This window comes from Elephantulus edwardii, unplaced genomic scaffold (assembly GCF_000299155.1).
Source record: "Elephantulus edwardii isolate Elephantulus edwardi_28Jun2011 unplaced genomic scaffold, EleEdw1.0 scaffold00052, whole genome shotgun sequence".
In the NCBI taxonomy this organism is placed as follows: domain Eukaryota; kingdom Metazoa; phylum Chordata; class Mammalia; order Macroscelidea; family Macroscelididae; genus Elephantulus; species Elephantulus edwardii.
The window spans coordinates 5,096,362-5,119,633 of NW_006399802.1; the positions used below are offsets into that span (position 1 = coordinate 5,096,362).

A 23,272-nucleotide genomic window follows, 5' to 3' on the forward strand; every position below is an offset into this window, starting at 1 on the left:
CAAGATGCCATCCTGAAAAATGGCTGTATCTCACTTGCTTAATGTGAAGACAGGATTGCTATAGTCCAGAGAAGCAAAATCCTTTCCATCTATTTCAGCTGCAAATGGCTCCACTATGTGACAGCACTTGATAAGCTTCAGGATGCTAGGAAAATGCTACTACAGGTATTAAGACACAGGCTAGGAGCCATCACAATAACTATGGCCTTGGAGGTCATGGGACTCCTTGAGAGAAGTCAAAGACAAGCTCTATGCATGTTAGGTGAGTGTTTGAGCCACACTGTCTGGCTGTCATCATTCACCTAAGGCACCTGGTCAACTCTCCAAATGGACATTTTGACACTTCCTCTCGGGCCTAGCATTTCAGATCTTTCTTCTCATATCATCCCCTTTCCAACATCTTGACAATGTACAACTGACACCTGGAGGGAAGAGACATTATCAGCAGAGCTGCAAGATATCAAATGGTGTTGCAATTCTCATCTTTAACCTAGAAATGTTTTCCCTGGAAAGTTTCCTACCTCTGCCCCCCTCTCCTCTTGGTGACCCCTCAGGAACTTGGGACCCTCCACCCATAAGCACTGAAGGATCCAGGCACCAGAGATATCACTGTGGTTGCACATATCAACTGGCAAAACGAGAAGGTATCCTATGTAAGCAGAATTGCAAATAGCTGTGCTTTAACAGATAAAGAAATGTAAGAACTTCAAGGGGGAAACAGGAGAGGAATATTGGCAACAACAGAGATTGCATGGTGCTTAAGGGAGAGTCCTGATTCGCCACCAACAGCTAACGGTGACCCCTTATTAATTCTCACTACAGTTAGCTTCCGTTCATCATCTTCATCATTGACTATCCATCCATCTTATTGTCATCAAGTTGGAGCTGACTCATAACCGACCCTCCAGTGGATTTTCAAGGCTATAAATCACATGGGCAGAGCGTACACATCTTTTACCCACATATCTGCTGGTGGATCTGAACTTCTGAAGAGGTGTAGTCTTTGAGTTAGCAATGAAACTCCATGCAGGTTATGTCACCAGGGCTCCCTATCACTGGCCCAGCATCATAATTGGGTCTTTTATCCACTGGACACTTGACCCCTCGCATGAATCAGGCAGTAAGGAAGGAATCCAAGGGTGTTTGTCGTTAGCAAACCCAGCACGGCCATGGTTTGTTGCCTTAAGGCTTTGGGCTTCCCTGGTGCTGAGGTTTCAGCCAATAGGACCTAGTTCTGCCCCTGCAGCCCATGATGGCCTCTCAACTGAAGGCCTGGGACACCTGGGCATCGAGAGCTGTTGGGGGTAGAGAATGGAGCACTCTGGCTTTCTGGGGTTCCAGAGGCAAAGGAAAGCATCATGACTCTAATGATATTGCCCCTCCTGTCAGTCACCTCCAGGACACTGACTGTGTAAGCAGGTAAACACCAGGACAGGGTTTGCAATGTATAACTTCTCTTCCTCTCTCTTCAGATTGACGCCCCTCATGCTGGGAATACAGAACTCCTCACGTTCCATGGTACATGAGCCCTTCTTCACCCTACATTTCTTTGGGGCATTTTCTGACCTTCATAGCTCTGGGGAAGGCAGAGTCTTTTGGTCCAGTACTAGGTGTATGTCAGATGGTTGAGGAGGTGTGTCTGTGTGTGGTTGGGGCAGGAAGGTGGTAACTGAGCCATGGTATTAAAGTGGCAAACTGGTTTTGTCACATACCTGTCTGTTCCGCACACCTCCGCTGAGTCTCCGAGTTAGCAGGAAGAACTTCATTTGTTAGTTTGTTCATAGAACTTTTTCTAATGCTCACTCCTCACTTGGTGCCACCCTATGTAATGAGCTGAGCCCGAAGAATCCTTCCCTGTTCCTGCCACCTTGGCCCTTAGAATCAGTTAGGTGAAGCTATTTTAAAATCATTATAATGCAATACACCAAGAACTATGATTACAGCGAGGGGCCTTGGGAGCTTAGTAACTCTTTGCCTGGAAGGGTCCCTGGACGAGCGGCAGTATCATCTCCCAGGAGCTTGTTACAAACGCAGACCTTCAGGCTTCTCCCCAGACCTGCTGCATCAGAATCTGCATTGTAACAAGCTCCCCAGATGATGTATATGCACAGTCAAGGGGGAGAAGTAGTAGCCTGGAGTTTTGATTAGGAAATGTCAGCATGTCCATGACCTATTGGAGATTATCCTCCAATGTGAGAGGGGGGGTAGGCCTTGAGACAGACACCTGCAGGTGACCAATCACTCTTGCCATCCTTGTCATGCTGTGTGTCCCCCTTTGTACTCAAGAGTCTGAATAGCTGCAGTTTAAGTAAAGGGGTTGTTGTTGTTATGTGCTGTCGAGTCACCTGCGACTCATAGTGACCCTATGTACAAGATCTCTAAACTCTGCCCTATCCTGTGCCAATCTCACCATCTCTGACACAGCTGCCCCCATTATTACCCCAGTCACTGAATCAATCCACCTCATAGAGGGTCTTCCTTTCCTGCACTGTCCTTCCACCTTCCCAAGCATGACGTCCCTCTCCAAGGACTGGGCCTTCCTTGCAACATGCCCAAAGTATGTGAGACAAAGCTTCAGAATCCTTTTCTCCAAGGAGCAGCCCAGCTTCACCCTCTCCAGGACAAACCTGTTCGTTTTCCTAGCAGTCCATGGTATATTCAATAATCTTCTCCACCACTACGGCTCAAAGACTTCAATTCTCCTTCTATCAGGAGAATTCTTTTATTTCCAGTACCTGCCTCTGGCTAGTCTCTGTTATCCCCAGCCTGTCATGTGGTGATCTTCCAGATGCTATCTGGTCCTGTGGAATTTTTGGTTTCAAAACCCCATACCTGGATTCCATTCAAGTCTTCATAGAAGGAAAGAGAGGACAGGCCTTTCCAGGTGTGACAGCCCTGGCTTCGACCCATGTTCTCCAACTCACAGTGGGCTGTTAGCACAGACCCGGAAGTGAGCAGCACGTTGGGGAGCTCATTCTTTCTCTCTAGTCATCGTTGCTGTTGAGGGTCTTGCTGCAGGTGATGGAGACCCCACAGGCTGCACTGACAGGTCTTCATCCTCAGGCAGCACCCTCGGCATCAGTGAGGTCTTGTGAGATGCAATTGCATCTTCCTGGAGAGCCTCACGCCGCAGCACCACACCATGTGCCCCTGAGGCCCACAACCTTCTCTCCCTCTGGGGAAAACTGAGCCTGCAAGCCTCGTCTACCCTTGGTGGCCCCTTTTCGGGCCTCCTGAGCATTGGAGATTGCTCTTTTCACACCTCTTGGGAACTGAGAATTCAAAGGGATGTTCTGTCTCTCTGGTCTAGTGTCCACACAACCCTCCATGATGGAGAAATGGGCAGCTTCCCATGTCAAACAACTGGCCTTCCAAGGAACTCCGTTCTGCACCCCATTCCCATAGTAAATGCGGAGGGAGAAGGGAAGGACTGCAGTGAATTTTATGTGGAAGTCACACTTCTCTCAAACACTGTGGAGAAATGGGTCACGGTAGAGTTAGCATCTTCCAAACTTGTCATCGGATTATTCACTTGTCCTCTGCAGGCCCAACTCACTCACTCAGGGGACCCTTCTTCCCCCTTTGCGTGACCATGCTGCACAGGAATGGGTGAGATGGGGCAAGGTCGACCTGGGGTTGAGCTTTCATCTACATTCAGGCAGCTGACTGCGTGAGAGGTAATTGTAGCTTCTGCTGGGCTCTCATGACGCGCGGTTGGTATCTTAATGATAGCACTTATTTCATCTCGCCTTGCATTATTATTAGCTCTGTCTGGCTCCCCAACAAGACTGAGGTTTTCAAGGCCAGGACTGTGTCTGATGCATCTACCTCTGCTCTCTTCATCATTTAAGAAAGGATTTTTATACCCAGTGACTCTCCAACAGGCCTTTGAGTGGACTTTGCTAAAGGGTCTCAGAGTGAAAAATGGCCCTGGATTTTACATTGAATAAAGGTGATTTTCAACTATACATATATTTACTACATGTGGTTTTTTTGTAGGTATTAAAGGAGAAAAGGGTTCCTGGGGTCTTCCTGGCTCAAAAGGAGAAAAGGGTGACCAGGGAGCCCAGGGACCACCAGGTAATCCAACTTTTGCTCTAGAATTTTGCCTTAGGTTTTGTTTCTGCGGAATGTAACTGGAATGGAGAGTAAGACTGATTGTATTACAACCTTGACTTTAAGCTCCACTGGATTCTAGAGAAAGCCAGTCAAGGCGTTGTTATTGTTGTTGTTGATGTTGTTGATGAACTATAGCTGACCTTCAAGCAGGTTTTCAGAGACAGTAAATCTCATGGGAGGAGAACACCCATCCTTCTGTGGAGCAGCTGGTGGATTTGAACCACATACTTGTGGGATTACAGTGGCGTTTCTTACCCCTAGGCCATAGGGTCTCCAAAACAGATGGTTATATCAAAAAAGACCACATGTTCTATCTAAGAAACAAGGCCCAAAGAGCACCAGGGACTTGCTTAAAATCCAACCATGTCTGAGGAACCAGAAATTCAAAGGGATGGTCTCTTGGTCCATTCTAGAGTCTACATAGCCCACTGTGGTGGTCAAAGAGGGCTGCTTCCCTTCCCTAATACTAGTCTACTAGAAGGCTCCCTTCTGTGACCTACTCCCATATAAGGAGTATGGAGAAGGGAGCAATGGGCTCCAAATGGATGCCTCACAAACTCTGTGAGAAACGGGGTCACCACACGTTGGTGTTCTTCCAACCTTGTAAAAGGAGTAGAACTAGCATGGACTTTTGCTTCCAAATCAGTGAGTAGTGAATGAGTAAACCTAGTTCACTTCCTCTAGGATACAACAGTCATTGTCAACTGGAAGGCTTTTGCTTGTTTTTACGTTTCTGAAATGAAGACCGTGAGTTTTCTAAAGTGTTTCTTTTGTAGGTCCTCCCATTGATCCATCTTATCTGAGACATTTTCTGAACAGTTTGAAGGTAAGTCATTTTCTATTAAACATTTGGCCAGCATTTCCAAGTTCTTGAACTTTGTCTGAAACCAGCTTCACTTCATTCTTCTTCCTATAATAGTTATGTGTTCTCTGTCTCCAGGGAGAAAATGGAGAAAGGGGCTTCAAAGGAGAAAAAGGAGAATCAAGTGTCAATTACTTTATGTCTGGGCCTCCAGGCTTGCCAGGAAGCCCGGGCCTAATTGTAAGTAGTGACCCCCAAGTCGTTTTCCGTAATGAGTTATGGCTTACCCTGAAGTCCCCCAATAAGATTATATAGTTGAAGAATCGAGGGTTAGTCACAATACTACAATCTGGCAACAGGACTTGGGAAATTGGCCAGCTCTTCTCCTGTACTTGTTAGTGAAGATCTTGGCTGAGGCCCATAGAGGAAAGGGAGCCGGCCAAGGTTATATATGTTCAGGTAACTCTAGGCTATTAACACCACTGCCTTATTCTTGTAAGACATCAGAAACCCATTCAACACAAAAGAGCTAATAATAGGGGCAAACTGGGAAGTGAGGAGATATTTTTAGAAGGGCTATTTGATCTGACGTAGAGATAGCAAGACTTGTCTCATGTACTCTGGACATGTTATTAGGAAAGACCAGTGTTGGAGGGGACACCATTCTTGGTAATATAGAGGCTCAAGGTAAAAAAAGAAGAAGGTTATGACCCTCAAGAAGACAGATTGTCACAGTAGCTGCAACAGTCAGTTCAAGCATAGTTGTGATTGTGAGGATCATTCAGACCCGGGCACTGTTTCCTTCTGTTACACATGGGGGCCCAGTGAGTCAGAGTCGACTCAGCGGCGTTTGATTGGAAAAATTTGAGGTTTTGAGTCCAGCTCAGAGGTGCCTCAGAAGAAAGTTCTGGCAATCAACTTCTGGAGCACCCTGTTCTGCTCTGACACATGTGGAGTGACCATAAGCTGGATCTGACTTGATACCAACTGCTTTTTTGTTTGACAATTCTGAAATCATGTCAAAGAAGCAGCCCTCAGATGATCTTGATGTACAATTTTTTTTCAGCTCACGTGCAAAAAAAAAAAAGTCCTCCAAGAGAGAATATAATCCAGTTATTTACCAGTTGTTCACTGTGTGGTTTACGGCCTTTAAAAACTCCCTGGTAGGTCAGCTATGAGTCAGTTCTGATTTGATAGTACATAACAACAGCAATCCTATGAGGTTGTTGCTATTATTATTTCCATTTACAGAGGAGGAAATTTGTTAAGGATTGATAATCCGATGACGTTCCCAGGATTAGAAAAGGTGGGATCAAAATTCCCAGGTAACAGACTGGATTCTTCAGACATTCAAAACCAATGAAACCTGTATAGGTTTGTTGTTGTGGTTATGTGTTGTTGAGTCAGAACTGACTCACAGCTGACCTTGCAGGTCACAGAACAGCTGGTAGGTTCAAACCACCTGGTTTTGGGTTGTCAGCACAACTCCTTACCACTAGCCCACCAGAGATCCCTTATGTAGATATAGAGAGGTAGAGAAGATAGAGATATATGAGAGGGGGTGAAAGAGAGTGAGAGATTTATTTCAAGGAAATTGCTCATGTGTTTATAGAGGTAAGTCCTAGGTCAGTAGGTCAGACTTCTAGATGGAGGCATCTAGAGAGGCAGAGACCTGGCCATTCAGCCAGCCAGCAAGGTCTCAGGCTACTGGCTTTAGAAGCTACCAACTTCAGAGGCTGGCAACTCCAGAAATGATTGTAGGGAAATGGGGCCACAGATGAGAGGCTTTTATATCGATCAATCCAAAGTGAATGCAAGTGAAGCAGGTCACTGGTTCAAGTCTGGAGGCCATTAGCGAGGTAGCTAGATGTAGATCTGACAAAAAGATCTCTAGCTTTTGGACAGAGTCCAAACACAAATAGCATGCAGGCTACATGCCCTGAAGAGACCCATCTTTAATCAGATAAGGCTTATAATGTCCTTGCAGATTGTACAGATCATAAACCTGACTCATTAAGGTCTTGCTGTGTTGTTGGTCCTTGAGTCAGAACCAAGTGGATCGGTGGGGGTTGTAAATTGCAGTGGGTGGATCTGAACCATGTGCCTTTAGGTTGGCAGCACAGCTCCTTACCATTCACCTACCTGTGCTCTTTCATTAAGTTTATAGAGGTTAGATTTACAACACATAGGATAGGTATTTGATACTGACACGCATGGGCCTTTGGACACACAGTATTAACCATGACACATGGACTCTTATCTAATACATCCTATTGCTTCCTTTTGGAATTTGTGAAGAAAAGCCTGTCCTTCCATCCATTGGCTGAACAATAGAATTGAGCCTTTAGAAAAACCTAAACAAACGAATGGATAGAGAAGCTGTGGTATATTTTTTTTCTATAATTATATTTTATTAATTTTCATAAACATTTACAGAGATTTTGGGTTTCCACTCATTCATTGTTGCACTATTCTCTCTACCCTCCTCCCAGTTTGTTCTTGTCCAAATGCCACAGTGCTTGTCGAAGCCAGTTCTGATTAATCTTCTTTGTCAGTGTATCCTTTGCCATTCCCTATCACTCCTCCCTGAGAGAGACTTCACCCTGAGTCATAAGGAAAAGGGGACGGCGTATTCTCTTAGCTACTTCCTGCTGAAAAGGGACGCTGTGGGTTTCAGGGTGAAGATCTTCTCTCACTACTCTAAAGGGCCCCTTTGGCAGTAGGAAACACATAGACTATTATGGAGATTGATTTTGGAATTCAGATGCACTCATATTGATTGTGCTTGGCTGTACATGTACATATCCTTGAATATGTATCATGGGGGTGTTGCAACCTAGAAGACACAAATTTGACTAACAAGTTATAAGTACATGAGTCCAAAAATTATGGAAAAGTAAAAGAAAAGATTCTTTCATTGTTTTACAAACCCTCCCCCAGGTCCCCTCCACCATGCAGCCCTCGCTCTAGTCTCCTGTGATGACAGAAATACCCAGTTACATCTCTCTTTTAGACGGTTCTCTCCCTCCTCTGCTTCAGTGCAGTATACATTATTGAACCCATCTTACTCAGTGTCTCCCTAACCCCAAGGACAGTCCCATTCTACAACAGTGGCATCATGTAATATTTGTCCTTTTGTGACTGGGATATTTCACTCAGCATAATGTTCTCCAGAGTCAACCATTTTGAATAATATTGCATGAGTTCCTTGTTTTTTAATGCAGCATAGTATTCCATTGTGCGAATATACCACAGCTTCTCTAGCCATTCGTTTGTTGATGGGCACTTAGGTTGTTTCCAACTCCTTGCTATTGTGAACAAAGCTGCAATAAACATGGGTGTGCATATATCTGCTTGGATGTCAGCTATGGTCTCTTCAGGGTATATTCCCAGTAGTGGAATTGCTGGGTCAAATGGTATCTCTATTTGCAACTTTTTGAGAAAGCGCCATACTGCTTTCCACAGGGGTTGCACCATTTTACACTCCCACCAACAGTGAATCAGGGTTCCAGTTTCTCCACAACCTCGCCAGCATTTGTTGCTTGCTGTTCTGTTAAATTTTGCTATTTTGACTGGGGTGAAATGATATCTCATAGTTGTTTTAAAGAAGCTGTGGTATATTAACACAGTGGAATAGTACACTGCATTGAAAAACAAGGAATTCATGCAATATTATTCAAAATGAGTGACCCTGGAAGACATTATGCTGACTGAAGTATCTCAGTCACAAAAGGACAAATACTGCATGGTGCCACTGTTGTAAAAAAGGACTGATCTTGGGGTTGGGGGGGAGACTGAGAAAGATGGGTTCAAAAATGTATACTGCATTGAAACAGATGAGGAGAGAACTGTTTAAAAGGGATATGTGATTAGGTATTTTTGTTATGACAAGGCTCCAGAGTGAAGGCTGCATAGTGGAGTGGAACTGGGGGGAGGGATTGTAAAACAATGAAAGAATTTTTCTTTTACTTCTCCAAGAGGGTAGTGTACTAAGGGGGGAGGGTTGGAAGGGCAGAAAAGTACAACAATGAATGAATGGAAATCCAAAGTCTCTGTTAATTTTCATTGAAATTAATAATAAATTTTTAAAAAAAGCAAAACCTAGATAAACTAGAGGTCAAAAAGTGCATACACGACACTGTCAAAATGCTGACTATAAAGTCTGTAATGGTGAGGAGTGTCAGTGGTGTTAAATAGGCTAAATCTAAGTTTTCTACAAAGGGCAAATCGTATATAAGGTCAGAACAAAAAGTAACTCTTAAAGCATTCCTGAGGACCTCGGGTTGGGATGGTGACATTGTAGTGAAAGGATGAGGCTGGATATGGGGAACCCGCCCCATTGAGTGACCAACACGATGGGGTAGGAGATAGAGGGGCAATGTGAGATGATGTGGACTCTTCTTAACCAAACAGTCCAAACATTAAAGACCTCCTCATTAAAGGAGTCGTATGGACTTCTAGTGATCGACGCTGCCTCTTCCGTGACGGTGTACTTTCCTTAATAGGGTCAGAAAGGAGAGACGATCATCGGGCCCCAAGGACCCCCAGGAGCTCCTGGCCTACCTGGACCTCCTGGTTTTGGAAGACCAGGCACCCCTGGGCCACCAGGACCCCCAGGACCACCGGGACCTCCTGCTATCCTGGGAGCAGGTTGGTACCGTGAACTGCCCCTTCACTCATGCTGCCTCTGTTATGTTTAGGGTCACTTCTTCTAAGTGCTATGCCTTCTCAGAGCTTTCACTAAACCGTACTGTGTAACAAGCAGAGAGCTGACCCAGATATAGCCTTCTTGGGAGTTTTGACAATCAGTTCCTGGGCCTATGAGACCTGAGAGCCAAAGATATGGATTTGAGGCCGGCTTTGGTTTTCTCTTGGTGAAATTCTCATCATGTCTCTGAGCAATAGTTTCTCAAATGCAAAATGGATGAAATAGAAGGAAAACCTCATTTACTGAACATTTAACCAAATGCTAGGCACTTGGCTGGTGATCCATGACTTTTACAATAAGTTGTACACATTGTGTTCATTCATATACACTGTGATTTGTATGATCTTTGATTTACTTTGCATTTCATTCATACACAGGTACTCCATGTAATGAATTACCATTGAACTATGCCTATTATTACCCTGTCTCGAGTCCTCATTCAGTCTTCCCTAGACTTTTACCTCCCATGCACTCTACAAACTGCTCTCCTAGTGATTTCCACCCCTGCCACCTTTTCTGCGCTCTTCTCTCTTTCCCTTTCTCCTTTTTATTAAATTCTTCTGATAATCCTTCAAGCAATATCTAAGGATGCCCATTTTACAGATGAGTAAAGTGAGACTCAAAAATACTTGGGAACTTTTCCACAATCACACAGCTAATAGGTGTTACCCACAGGATTAAGACACAGACCAATGGAGCTTCAAAGCCTGAGTTCTTGTCACCACTCTTATACTTGAAAATATTAACATCAGTAACAGAGCACCATTTTTGTTGTTGTTTGGGTTGGCCTGAACTTGGTGTGGCTGAAGCACAGAAAAGGGTTATCTGTGGTCTGCAGTGTCTAGGGTATTCCAGAGAGCTTTGCAGAAGCTGAGATGCTGGGGTTTTACCACGTCATGATTTTTTAATTAGCTCTACGTGACAAAAGGAAGCTTAAGTCAAATGAGATCAAGTAAAAGGAAAATGTATTAGGTGTGAAGGAGAGGGTGAACAATCCGTTTTTGAGAGAGGCAGACCTGCAGCTGGACCTCAGGAAGTGGACGTCCGTGGGGGGCTTCCACCAACTCTGATCTTAACATCTATCTGTGTGGCTGCTTCCTGCCTCCTCACCACAGATCACATCTGCCACATGATGGGAGATAGCGCTGCCTACAACTTACAGCTTCCGCCCTCAGCTAGAAGTGTTGACCTTCTCTCTCCATTTTCATTTGAAACGTCCTGGGGTCAGTCAAGATAGAGGGAAGTACTGATTGTCCTGTCTTGGCCAAGTGCCCAACTTTGGGCCAATAATGGGCCAGGGGATCACATAAGAAGTGATAGGATCACATGAGAAATAAATCTTTCTGAAACCAAATGATTGTAGAAATAAAGGGGCGGGGGGAACGGCAAGAAATTATATTGGTCCTACAAAGACAGGAAGTACAGAACAGATAAAGTGATAGGTGCCCTGATAGCCTCGAAGGTTGAATAGATGTTTAGGATGTAGAGTAATATTACAAGATGAAATGAAGATGTAGAAAATTTCTAGTCCATAATACTGGCTCCTGTAGGGGAATTAAAAAAAGCTTTGCTCCACTGAGAAAGGATTTCCCCTCATATGATGAACAGTCACGTTCATTATCCCATAGAGTCTTCACAGGAACCCTGGGGAGAAATGAAGTGGCTATATTGACATACTTTTTTAATGGATCAAAACATTGAAGTTCAAAAAGGTCAAGAAACTTGCTGTATTAGGAGAATCGGGGAACCTAATCTAAGTCCTTTAACACTTTATCCACTAGACAACCACCTTACATATAGATTTTTCAAGTCTTACCTGGTGGCATACTGTGTAACATGACTGTTAACAGAAAAGTCAGCAGTTTGAATCTATTAGTTGCTCCTCTGTGGAAAGAAGGATATGATCCTATGCAGATTTACCTTTATCTGGCTTTTTCTTGGAAAACAGGTGGAAGAATAGATTTACATGGGAACTGCAATGACCTGAAAAATTCCTTACAGTAATTCTGGGAGTTCTAAAAACATTGTTAACCTGGCTAAATGGGGGGAGGGGGAAAGTAAAGGGGTGATATGAAGAGAAATTGGAAATCAGAAATCTTATCAAACACATAACTGTAAATAATATAGTAGTTTGAGAACAGCAAACAACAAATGGTGGCGAGATTGTGGAGAAACTGGAACCCTTATTCACTGCCTACGGAAGGCAGTATGGCGCTTTCTCAAAAAATTGCAAATAGAAATACCATTTGACCCAGCAATTCCACTACTGGGAATATACCCTAAAGAAACCAGAACTGCCACCCAAGCAGATATATGCACACCAATGTTTATTGTTGCTTTGTTCACAAGAGCAAAGAAATGGAAGCAACCCAAATGCCCATCAACAAACAAATGGATAGAGAAGCTGTGGTATATTGACACAATGGAATATTATGCAGCGCTGAAAAGCAAAGAACTCATGAAATATACAAAATGGGTGACCATGGAGGACATTATGCTGAGTGAAATATCTCAGTCACAAAAAGACAAACTGTATAATACCACAATTATAGAACAGGACTGATATGGGGGTTGGAGGAAACAGAAAACAGGGAGTAAATAGCATTGAAACAGATGAGGGAGAGAACTGTATAAAAGGAATATATCATTAGGTATTATTAGCAAGACAAGAGACCAGAATAAGAGATGTGTAGTAAAGTAGTCAGGGCAGGGGGCAGACTGTATAACAATGCAAGAACTTTTTTTCCAAAGAAAAAAGTTAACTGGGCGGGGAGGAGGAGGGGGATAGGGAGGAAAATGTGCAACAGTGAATGAATGTAAATCCAAGTTCTTTATAAACTTTCATTAAAATTTTCAAAAAGGGAAAAATACGTTTGTTTGTTTGTTTGTTTGTTTGTTTGTTTGCATGAAGTAAGGCTTTGTTAGAGAATAGTAGGGTCTAAAAGTGTTCAGGGATGCGTAGTTCTTAGGAACCTGTCTTCCTCTGACATTTTTTAGTAGGGCGTGTGTGTGTGTGTGTGTGTGTGTGTTTGTAAAAAGGGCAATAACTTTTGTTTTATTTTCAAGTGACCTGATATTCTTTTTTTTTATTTTTTTTACCTGATATTCTTAAAAAGTTAAAAGCTTATTGTTGAATGCTGTAAGATTTAAAAAGTGCATTTGTTAAGTGTGTAATTTCACTCAGTTCTTTCTACTACCAGTGAAGGAAATAAGTCCATTTTATACTTCATAGATAAGGGAATTAGAGATCAGAGAACTTGCCTTTACCCAAGATTATACAGCTGAGAATTTACACACTGGCAGCTTGTACTCAGGTGTCAAGGCCACAAGGCCAGGACTCCTGTCACTGCACTGTCCTGCCCTCTTTCTAAAACCTAGCACCTTCTCCTTCCTTTCTGCACCTGCTTCAGCTGCCCAGAGTCACCTGCTTCTCTTTGGGGATGATGTGAGTTTTTGCCAATCAGGATATTTGTGGAGGCAAGTGACAGAAAGGTCCAGTTAGCTTATATAGACACCAACAAAAGGAGTTTATTCACGTATAAATGGTAAAGTTTTAAGCATGACTTGATTCAGAATCCTATCTCCTAAACCAACCAATGTGATTTGAGTGAAATACTGAGCCCAGAATATCCAAGATGCAGGTTCGGAGAATGGTCATGAGGAAGGCTGTGAACACATCTCTATATTGTCAATAAGTGTGGTTTTTAACTTTCCCTTTGCTTTGTCTTAGCTGTGGCTCTTCCAGGACCTCCTGGCCCTCCAGGACAGCCAGGCCTCCCTGGATCCAGAAACCTGGTCAGTATCGGTACCAATGTGCGCTCTTCTTTCTGCTTTATTTAGATTTGATTGAAATTCTAGTTATAGTACTTAGAGCTGGCCCATGTTTTATTATGGAATATGGCCTCCATACAAATAGAATTGGTAGATGAAAGTAAATTATATATTACTTTGAAATACCAATCTCTATTATGAATAATAAACTAGATGAATTCAAAACAGACAATAATATTTTATGAGTATGAGACATTTAAATACTGAAAGTAGTAGTATTTACTATTTATTCAGATGACTTATCAAGCAATAAAGTACAGAGGGAAATAATTTATTATGTATGTCCTATCCTTTTCATCCATAATTGGTGAGTTAGTACAAAAGCCACACGTATTAAATAGAAAATTATGAACACAAGTGTTCTTGTACTATGCTTGCTCTAGCCAGCCCTGCTCTAATCTGCAAAAGGATGTGGCTTATTCATCCGTGACCTTGTTAATTCCTGCACAGGACACAGCACTAAGAAGATATTATAAAGAAAAAATGATAGACAAATACTTCACAGGAAGACCAGGAAACCTAGGAATGTTTTTTGATCTTTGCTGGATTGGAGTCAAAATTTGTTGTGAAAGGAGTACTCTCCAGGAAATGATGGCATTTTGACATCATTTTGACATCACTTTGGAGGGAATTTCTCAATCATTTTGACAAACAAGGTCATTCCATTCTAATGAAAATGAATTTTTTTTATGGTCTTTCTTTCTCAATTGAAATTTAAAAATCCTACAATTACTGGCTGATGTTTCTTTGAGATTTGATGCTGTTTAATAGTTTGGTTTGTGTTTCCTACACACACACACACACACACACACACACACACACACACACACATGTCTTGGATAAGGAGTAGGCAAATTGCTCCTTGGAGGCAAAGATGACAAAGCTTCATCTCAAATACTTTGGGCATGTTGTTAGGAGAGGCTATTGCTTCGAAAGGGACAACATGCTTGGAAAGGTTAGCATAAAAGAGGAAGACCCTCAATGAGATGAACTGATACAGTGATTGAAGCAATATACTTAAAATGGCACAGGATAAGACAGGGTTCAGAACTATAGTTCATGGGGTCATACTCATGAATCATACTCAACTTGATGGCACCTACCAAGTACAACAATGTATTTTTTTATCGCTTCTGTATCTGCTGCTAGAAATTCCAAGATGACTGTCTAACCCTGGCATTTTTCTAGAAAGTGAAATGCTAGACCAATATTTTATAACATATATTTAGTATTCTAACTACTCAGCTAGATACAAGGTTTCAAGGTGTAGTGTTAGCTTAAAATCTGGCTTTTTGTTAGCCATTACACTTAGCCCCCTCTGGTCTCCAGCTGCCACATAGTCTTACAAATCATCACCAGCTGTGGGACTAGGATAATAGAAAGAATACTTTCCACACTGGTCAACAAGACTTGAGGGAGACTGCGTCAAGACCTGGTGAGAGCAAGACCTTGGTGGCAAAGAGACTGTAGCATAGCTGTGGAGAAACTGTGGCAAAGTGTAAGCAGAGGAGCCCTCAGATAAAGACCACAGTTAAATATCTTTGCTGTTCTTGCGGATGCTTGAAGGAGAAGTTTACTTACAACTGCTCTGAGGCAAACCTTGCTGGATGATTTGGATTTGACTGCTGAACTTTAAACCAGAACTGAACTGTAAACTAATTGTAGAATTATGCTTTGGAACTTGGGCTAAAAGATGGCCTTATTTCTGGTGATATTTTTTGCCTTCCCCGCTTTCCAACTTACTTCCCTAATAAACCCCATTCTCAGTATCACAACTGCGAGTCAACAACAAATAGCAACATGGGGCTGGGCAATGGGCTCTTTTTCTGCTTTCTGCTCTGGGGTTATGAGGGGCTGTGCAATGGGCTCTTTTTCTGCTTTCTGCTCTGGGGTTATGAGGGGCTGTGCTATTCTCTCCTTCTGACCCTTTCAGAAAGACATTCATGGCTTTGTGCCCTCATGTACCATTTCTGTTCTTGAGACAAAGATCTAAGCATTATTGCTTATTTGCTGGAATTTCTTCTTTTACTTTTATTTCATTTCCTTCAAATTGGAAACTGTTTAAAGAACAGCATGAGATAACACTGTCTTAAACTGTTAGTTTTTCACTGAAAAGAATGTAAGTGATGGCCATTTCCCCCCAGTTATACTGTTAATGCTATAGCAGACAGACAGGTCTGCCTCTGCGTAATTTTTAAATGTTCTTGTACTCACAAAATATTGTCTCTTCTATTATAATTTGTTGAATTCTTTATAATTCAGATTTATCTTCCAGAGTAATATATAGCTTTACTCTATCAAAAAGAGTGTTTTTTGGTTATTAACAAATCATGTATCTCCATGTTGTTGTTATTGTTGTTGTTGTCATCAGGTACCATCAAGCTGGAACTGTCCCATAGCTGACCTTCCAGCAGGCTTTTAGAGGTAATAGATCATACTGGAGGAGACTGTCCATCTTTCTCCTGCGGAACACCTTATGGATTTGAACTGCGTATCTTTGGCTTGGCAGTGCAGCTTCTTACCACTAGGCCACCAGAGCTCCTGTGTATCTCCATACCACACAATAAATAAGCCTCTTTTATTGACTATCAGAGAATGGTTCATAGCTGAATTTACACGGGACCATTAGTCATATCGTGCCACGCTGTAATGGTAACTGCCGTGTTTGGAATTTAAATTATTTGTCAGGTCACAGCGTTCAGCAACATGGACGATATGCTGCAGAAAGCGCATTTGGTTATAGAAGGAACATTCATCTACCTGCGGGACAGCACTGAGTTTTTCATACGTGTCAAAGACGGCTGGAAAAAATTACAGGTAATTTGCAAACTTCCTGTAACACACTGCCTCTGATACCCTCTAAAAAGAAAAATCTGCTGCTGGAAATGCCATTTTCATGTTTCATTTTCACTGTCCTGTTTTCCTTCAAGCTGGGAGAATTGATCCCCATTCCTGCCGACAGCCCACCACCCCCGGCGCTTTCTGGCAACGTGAGTATTTTTGCAGCTTTGCTGTTCATCCCTTCAGCTGTCAGCGTCTACCCAGTCCCCCTGGTATTGAGCAGTAAGCCCTCCGAACGCTAGCCAGCCAATTCTGCATGATTTAATAGCATGTGGAAGTCCAAGGATGACCAGGTGCCAACAAAAGAGTCTCTACAATAATAGAGTCAAAGGAGAACCGGGCTCACAGGCTGGCAAGTTGCTTTTCCCACTGCGGTAACTGAACTCTTGTTCACCCTCAGCTTGTGTCTCTGTGAAATCATTGCTTTGTGTAAGCAACATAGAGAGACTTACTTTTGAAGCTCTAAGACTTTCTACACCAGCGACTTCCGTAGTTCACTTTCATGATTACCCTGTGAGGCAAATACATCTTCCCAGTTTTCAGATGAGGAAACAGAAGCTTGGAAAGAGGGAATTTGCTCTATTAAATGGCAGAAATAGCCATAAAACACCAGTCTTCTGATTCTTTGGTTCAGTGCTCCTAAAAGACTTTCTCTTCTTTTTTCTGAGAATAATTGCTTTATTCAAGCAGGAGATTCTTCTCCTGAAAGCAGCCCAAAGATGATAATAAACAATTTAAAGTACTTTCTCAAGAAACTTGCACTAGAACCTCGATATACTGAAAACTAGATTGAATGCATATTCACACCATTTTTTTTCTCATTTGTGAAATAGCCACATCGGTATCATCCTCAGCCTCCACTGATGCCTGTTTTAAGTGCCAATTATGAGCAGCCTGCAGTAAGTACAGTTCATATTTAATGTGTGTCTATTGTATGCTAGGACCTATGCTTGGTCCTAAGTTCCTAACATCTACAGGTATCCAGAGTAGTGAGGTAGACAAACAAAAAATAAGCAATCATGAACTTTTAAAAAATATTCTACAGAAGAATTCTAATCAATAGAGGGGGAAATGTTGAACATAACTGTAAGACCTAAATGAAATCTGTATTTTCTGGAGCTGTTGATGCTGGATAAGCCCCTGAAACTATAATAGTTTACAATAATTAATAGTTAATACAATAATTATAATAGTTTATATATAACTAAAACTTTGGAACAATAAAACTCTCCCCCGAGGCCTTCTCTTAACAACAACAAAAACAAAATAATAACTCATTCTAATTAGTAAAGTGTGTCTGCTTTGAGCAATGTGTTGTTTTAAAGATTTTTTTCTATGTGCAATTATATTGACAATAGCAATTTGAAAAGTTAGATGGGACGCTTAGAAGGTAGTGAGTTTATGATAATAATGGTAGAACAATGTAAAAAGGAGTAACAAGAAAAGTAGCACAACTTGAAGAATGTAAACATTGGCACTGAATTGGACACGTAGACATTGTTGAAATGGCCTATTTTTAGTGTGTGTGCATATTTTTAAATACGCAGAGACAAGATCAGCTGTTACAGTACACCATAATGGGTGGTGTGTGCTGGGTTAAGACTGGTATGCCAGAGAAGTAGAGGAGTTTGAGTGGAGGAGGTGAGATCTGAACTAAAATCTAAAGGAGAGTTGAGAGCTGCGTGGAGGCAGTTGGTCGGAGGAGAGTGGGAATTCCCAGGCAGAAGGATTGTGGGCTGGTGAGAGGAAAGGGAAACACTTCGTTTCTCTAATTACAAGCATTTCACTGTGGCCTGGAAGGGAGAAGTTTAGTCTGAAGAGATCAGCAAGTTACACTCATCAAGGCCATTAGGAGCCAACAAGGCCTTTGCCTTTTTCCAGTGGGCAATGGGGAGCCACTGAAGGGCTTGAGGCAACATAGAAACAAAAGAAAAAAATCTCAGTCTCCTCCCCTGCCATCTGGTACTTATTCCATACCCTCTGGCTTAAGATGGCTAAAAAGATCTATATTGTCTGACAATGTGGACCCAGGTGCTGCAACATTCCTCCTCAGCTCTATCCTGATGAGTTGAAATTACCATATTGTTTTTCCCTTATATAAATGCACATGTCAGTGGCTTGCATTTCATGCCTATGAAGCTAATGCTGGAGGGGGCTTATGTGCTTTGCAAAAAAACCCACATAGCACTGCATTATTATGTAAAAAGATTGAGAAAATATATGAAGGAGGAGGGATGAGGGGCCTTCACTGACGAAATCTATTCCAAGAATATAGCAGAAAGGGTTGGGAGAGAATGCAGAAGAAGGCGCTGGATTTTGGGAGAGTAACTGGAAGAAAAAAATTAGGCACTAGTTTGGATCTTGGCTGCTGGCCAAGGTGGCAGAGTTCTGAGGGTAGAGTTATGACACAGGAGGTCTGGGGGAGTGGTCCATAGAGTTGCACCGCTAATGCAAAGATGACATCTCTGCCAGTTCAAGTCCACCAATGGCTCCTCAGGAGAAAAATAGTCAATCTTTCCTCATGTGGTTTACAGCCTTGGAAATCCTGCTGGAGGGTCAGCTATGAGACCATTCTGACTCAAAAGCAATGAAGTGTTTTGTTTTTTTCAGTTTGATCTTAAAAAAAAAACCCAAAATCAATCTATCCCAGCTACCTTAGTAATAAATGCCATGACCTTTCTCTTTTCAATGCCTTTTCCTCCTGGCCCCAGGCCTGCTAGGGAGACTCAAGAAAGGTCAGCAGGCACATAGCTAAATGGAGTATGAGCCCTAGGAGCAAAGCCAGCTAAAAATCTCTAGTATGTCCGGGAAACTGGGCTTCAAGAGGATCCATGGAAATCAAACTAATGGCTCAAGGGGTGATCCAGGACAACAGCGTAAGTCATTAGCCCTGTTCTCAACTGGAACACGCTGCTCGGGAAACTGTGAGCTCTTCTTTACAGGGGATGTTCGAGCCAGACTGAAATTCTAACTTCAGGTAGAGGTAGAGGTTGAAAGAAGTCTAGGACCTTCTTAGGAACACAAGATGCTTAAAGGTGTTGGTGTTTGCCTTTAAGCAACCCTTTGGCTGCAGCAATCTCTCTCTCTCTCTGTTTTTTCTAGTTGCACTTGGTTGCTTTGAACATGCCATTTTCTGGGGACATTCGAGCTGATTTTCAGTGCTTCCAGCAGGCCAGGGCTGCAGGACTGTTGTCCACCTACCGGGCATTCCTGTCCTCCCATTTGCAAGATCTGTCCACAATTGTAAGGAAAGCAGAGAGATACAACCTTCCAATAGTGAATCTCAAGGTAAAAATGAGCATCCTTCCCATTGCCTTCCAGGTATCATGGTCACCCAGGGACTGTAGGCTGCTAGAATTCTGTGACTTCAGGAGAGTGCTAGTTCAAGGCTCAGCTCTGTCCTTGATTGGCTGTGTGATTTGGAGCAAATCACTTTCCCTCTCTGACTCTCAGTTTTCTTACACTTGTACTTGAATTCCTGCTTGGATGGTCTTGAGGTCCTTTTCCTTCTTATAGTTTTATTTTTCGATTTCTAAAGTACTTTGTATCAATTATCTAAAGAGGACAATGGTTACTTGCTTGGCTGCTGATTGAAAGGTTCAAAACCGCTAGCCACTCCACAGTAGAAAGATGCACCCGTCTGCTTTCATAAAGATTCATAGACCTAGGAATCCTACTGAGTAGTTCTGCTCTGCCCTTTTGGGTTGCTTTGAGCTGGGAACAATTCAAGGGCACACAACAAGAACAGTATCTGTTATCCCAATAGAGAATATAAAAGTGGAGCTGTTCTTTTCTCAGTTTGTCAGAAGAAAAAGTGGAGGCTGAAAGAAAGACAAACATTTGCTCAAAGTCACTGAAAACTAGACTTAGTTTCCTTGATTCCCATATCTGAACTTTTTGCTCCAACAGAGGATGCCTTCCTCCACAGGGCATTGCTGAACGGCAACAGCGGACAGCTGTGAGCGTGGTCGCAGGGCAGAGCACACTATCCTACACCTATGTCGGTGCTCTCTATGTGTCTGAGCTGCCAAACCTGGTAGATGTTTCTCTGTCCCATGTACTGGGACAATCAAGACCTCATAGGTCCCCTCAGTGATACCACAGAAGCAGCTGTCACCTATAAAACTAAAGAGGGACAGTTCTGCCACTATTCAGACACGTCTTCTATCCTGACTTAATTTCCAGTGTGAGCCTTCAGATCCTTTGGTCCGTGTAACTCTGGGAATTGGAACCTTACATGTACCTCCTGTCCCCATACCACCTTCTGCCTCGTCTCTCAGAGTTCTGTCATGACAGCTCATCTCCTTAAATGACTTGAGTTGTGGGCTTTTCCATAGGAGAGGAGACTCCTTCATGAAAAGAGGCAAAGCATCACCTGGCCTGAACAAATCTGAAGCTCAGCACATAGCTATAAAATTCTGAAAGCAAGAAAATAAAAATAAAAACTTAAAATGTAATTTTGGTGGAGAAGAGCCTTGGACTCATATATAGTAAGAAAATTTGCCCTCAAGAAATAAGAGCTTTAAACCAATAGGGTGCAAGGATGACTTTTAAATCAACCCTCCAGTGTGCATGCCCTCTCCACACTCTGGGGTTGGGGATGGGGGCTCTGGGATGAGGTGGCATCTGGGCCTTAAAGAATGGGTAAGTATCTAGTTCCTTTGTAGGTTGATCATATTATGAATCTAAAGTAGTATTTTATCTCCATTAGGGCCAAGTGCTTTTTAATAATTGGGACTCAATTTTTTCTGGCCATGGAGGTCAGTTCAATACTCATGTTCCAATATATTCCTTTGATGGCCGGGACGTGATGACAGACCCTTCTTGGTAAGTGGAGATGGGAGTATGGGTGGTGTGTGATAGGACACTGCTGTAGGAGACATCCTGGCAATGGCATGCCTTTATCGGCTGCCCTCTGGAATGTTGCCAGCACAAAGCCTCAGCTAGGCAGCTGAGGAGCGTGAGGAGAACCTGGACACTGCAATGCAACCAGGAGCCTGGACCCAGGAGCTGAGAATGAGACCCTGAGCAAGAGTCTTTCTTCCTCTGAGACTCGTTGCCTTGGCTGCCCAATGAGCAAGATAATCACATAGCACAAGATTGTTGTGAAAATAAAACTAATATATGCAAGGGCATCAAATGAGTATGCAGTACATGAATATTGATTTTGGAGAAGAATACAGAACATCCAATGGAATGCCAAAAGAACAAACCAATTTATCTTAGAGACAGTGCAGCCAGAGTATTCCTAAGAGGCAAGAATGATGACGCTTTTTTCACTTATTTTGGGCCAGTTGAGAGGGTCTGTTCCTTGGAGGAGGACATCATGCTTGGAAAGGTCAGGGGTGAGCAAAAGAGAGGAAAACCCTCCATGAGATGGATCCACACAGTAACTGCAGCAATGGGCTCAAGTGTGTCAAAGACAGTGAGGACGGCACAGGAGAAGACAGGGTTCGGGTCTGCTGTTCATAGGGTCGCTGTGAGTCATACTCAACCAGATAGCTTATAACAACAACAAGAAGGTTATTGTGGTTTTCAGAATAGAGCAACTTGGCAAAACTTTGCTGAGTATCTGCTTTATGCAGAGCCCAGTGAATGCAGGGCCTGAAAGGAGGTTCAATAATAACCTTCATGGCCCCTGCCTTTATCCTTACAGGGAAAGACAGACATAGGTGGACTAGGAAGAATGTTGTAAAGTGAAGACAAATGCCGTGATGGATTTATGGAGGAAATATTTAGCCTTACTTAGGAGTTAGAAAGTCCTCATAGTGCAATGGTTTAGCATTGTTACTGACTCAGAGTTTCAGTTCAAAGTCCACCAGCCACTCCATAGGGAAAAAAAAACCCCTGGCAACTTACCCTCACAAAGATTACAGCTCAGAACACCCCCTGGGGCACGTCTACTCTGTCCCTTAGGGTTTCCATGAATCAGAATTGACTTGGGAGCACATAATAACAGCATAGGGGCAAGAATCAGAGAAGCCTTCCTGCAAGAGGAGGCATGTATTGGATTTTGAAAGATGAGAAGGAAAATGAGAGTGGCTCTTCCAGAATCAAAGGCCTCATGTGCAAAGATTCAAATTTGTATCAGCAGGGTAGACTTGTAAACAATTACAAACAGACTTTGGCTAGACTATCGTGGGTTCACCAAGTTAGGAAGATTGACAATGATAGGTGGTTGTTTGGGGTCAGTCTTTGGAAGTAGGGGTTTGGTCCTTGATTCCCTGAACGTATGCTATTCACGCACCAAGATTTACCACCCCCAAAAAAGTGTCATTTCCAAAAGTAACACAACACAATTTCTTCTAGGCCCCAAAAGATTGTCTGGCATGGCTCCAACACCCATGGGGTCCGGCTGGTGGATAACTATTGTGAAGCATGGCGGACCGCAGACTTGGCCGTCACAGGATTGGCCTCTCCACTGAACACGGGAAAGATTCTGGACCAGAAAGCATATAGTTGTGCTAGTAGACTAATTGTTCTGTGTATAGAAAACAGCTTCATGACCGACGCCAGGAAGTAATGAATGGCCTTCCGATGATTCCTAACCATTTTCCAGTATCCTTATGTGAAAAGTTGACACTGAAATTGAACATGTTTAAATGTTGTAAATATTACTTTTTTTTTAAAAGAAAGCATGCATTCATCACATCAGCAACCAAAGAAAACATACCTCAGTACACTCAAACCTGAAGACGTAAGGGACTTAGATCAAAGATAAAAATCTGATTCACATATTGGTGCTAGATTCTGTGGGAAGCTCCATGTGGTGGGACATGAACACATCCCAAGACAGGTTAAAAGCCAGTTGAAACTAAAGGCCATGATGGCCTTCTGCCCACTGCATCCTTCAGAAAGTGATTTCCTCCTTTTAACCGTTGTTATTGAGTGTAAGATGTCCTTCATGTTTTCTTTCAAAGTCAGTGTTTAGAAATGTTACCCTCTCTAAGTTATGTGCAGACCAAATGCTT

General features: G+C 42.7%; 1 protein-coding gene across 1 annotated transcript in view; it reads left to right on the forward strand.

Moving 5' to 3' along the window:
• Window positions 1-22,824, forward strand: part of COL15A1 (collagen, type XV, alpha 1) — a 211,009-nt gene extending 188,185 nt beyond the window's left edge. The window contains exons 29-40 of the mRNA XM_006886968.1: window positions 1,473-1,518; window positions 4,000-4,080; window positions 4,896-4,945; window positions 5,060-5,161; window positions 9,427-9,571; window positions 13,360-13,424; window positions 16,149-16,277; window positions 16,391-16,450; window positions 17,135-17,200; window positions 19,404-19,589; window positions 21,013-21,128; window positions 22,611-22,824. Coding sequence (XP_006887030.1) covers window positions 1,473-1,518; window positions 4,000-4,080; window positions 4,896-4,945; window positions 5,060-5,161; window positions 9,427-9,571; window positions 13,360-13,424; window positions 16,149-16,277; window positions 16,391-16,450; window positions 17,135-17,200; window positions 19,404-19,589; window positions 21,013-21,128; window positions 22,611-22,824 — 1,260 coding nt within the window. The remainder of the gene's footprint in view (window positions 1-1,472; window positions 1,519-3,999; window positions 4,081-4,895; window positions 4,946-5,059; window positions 5,162-9,426; window positions 9,572-13,359; window positions 13,425-16,148; window positions 16,278-16,390; window positions 16,451-17,134; window positions 17,201-19,403; window positions 19,590-21,012; window positions 21,129-22,610) is intronic.
• Window positions 22,825-23,272: the final 448 nt, after the last annotated feature.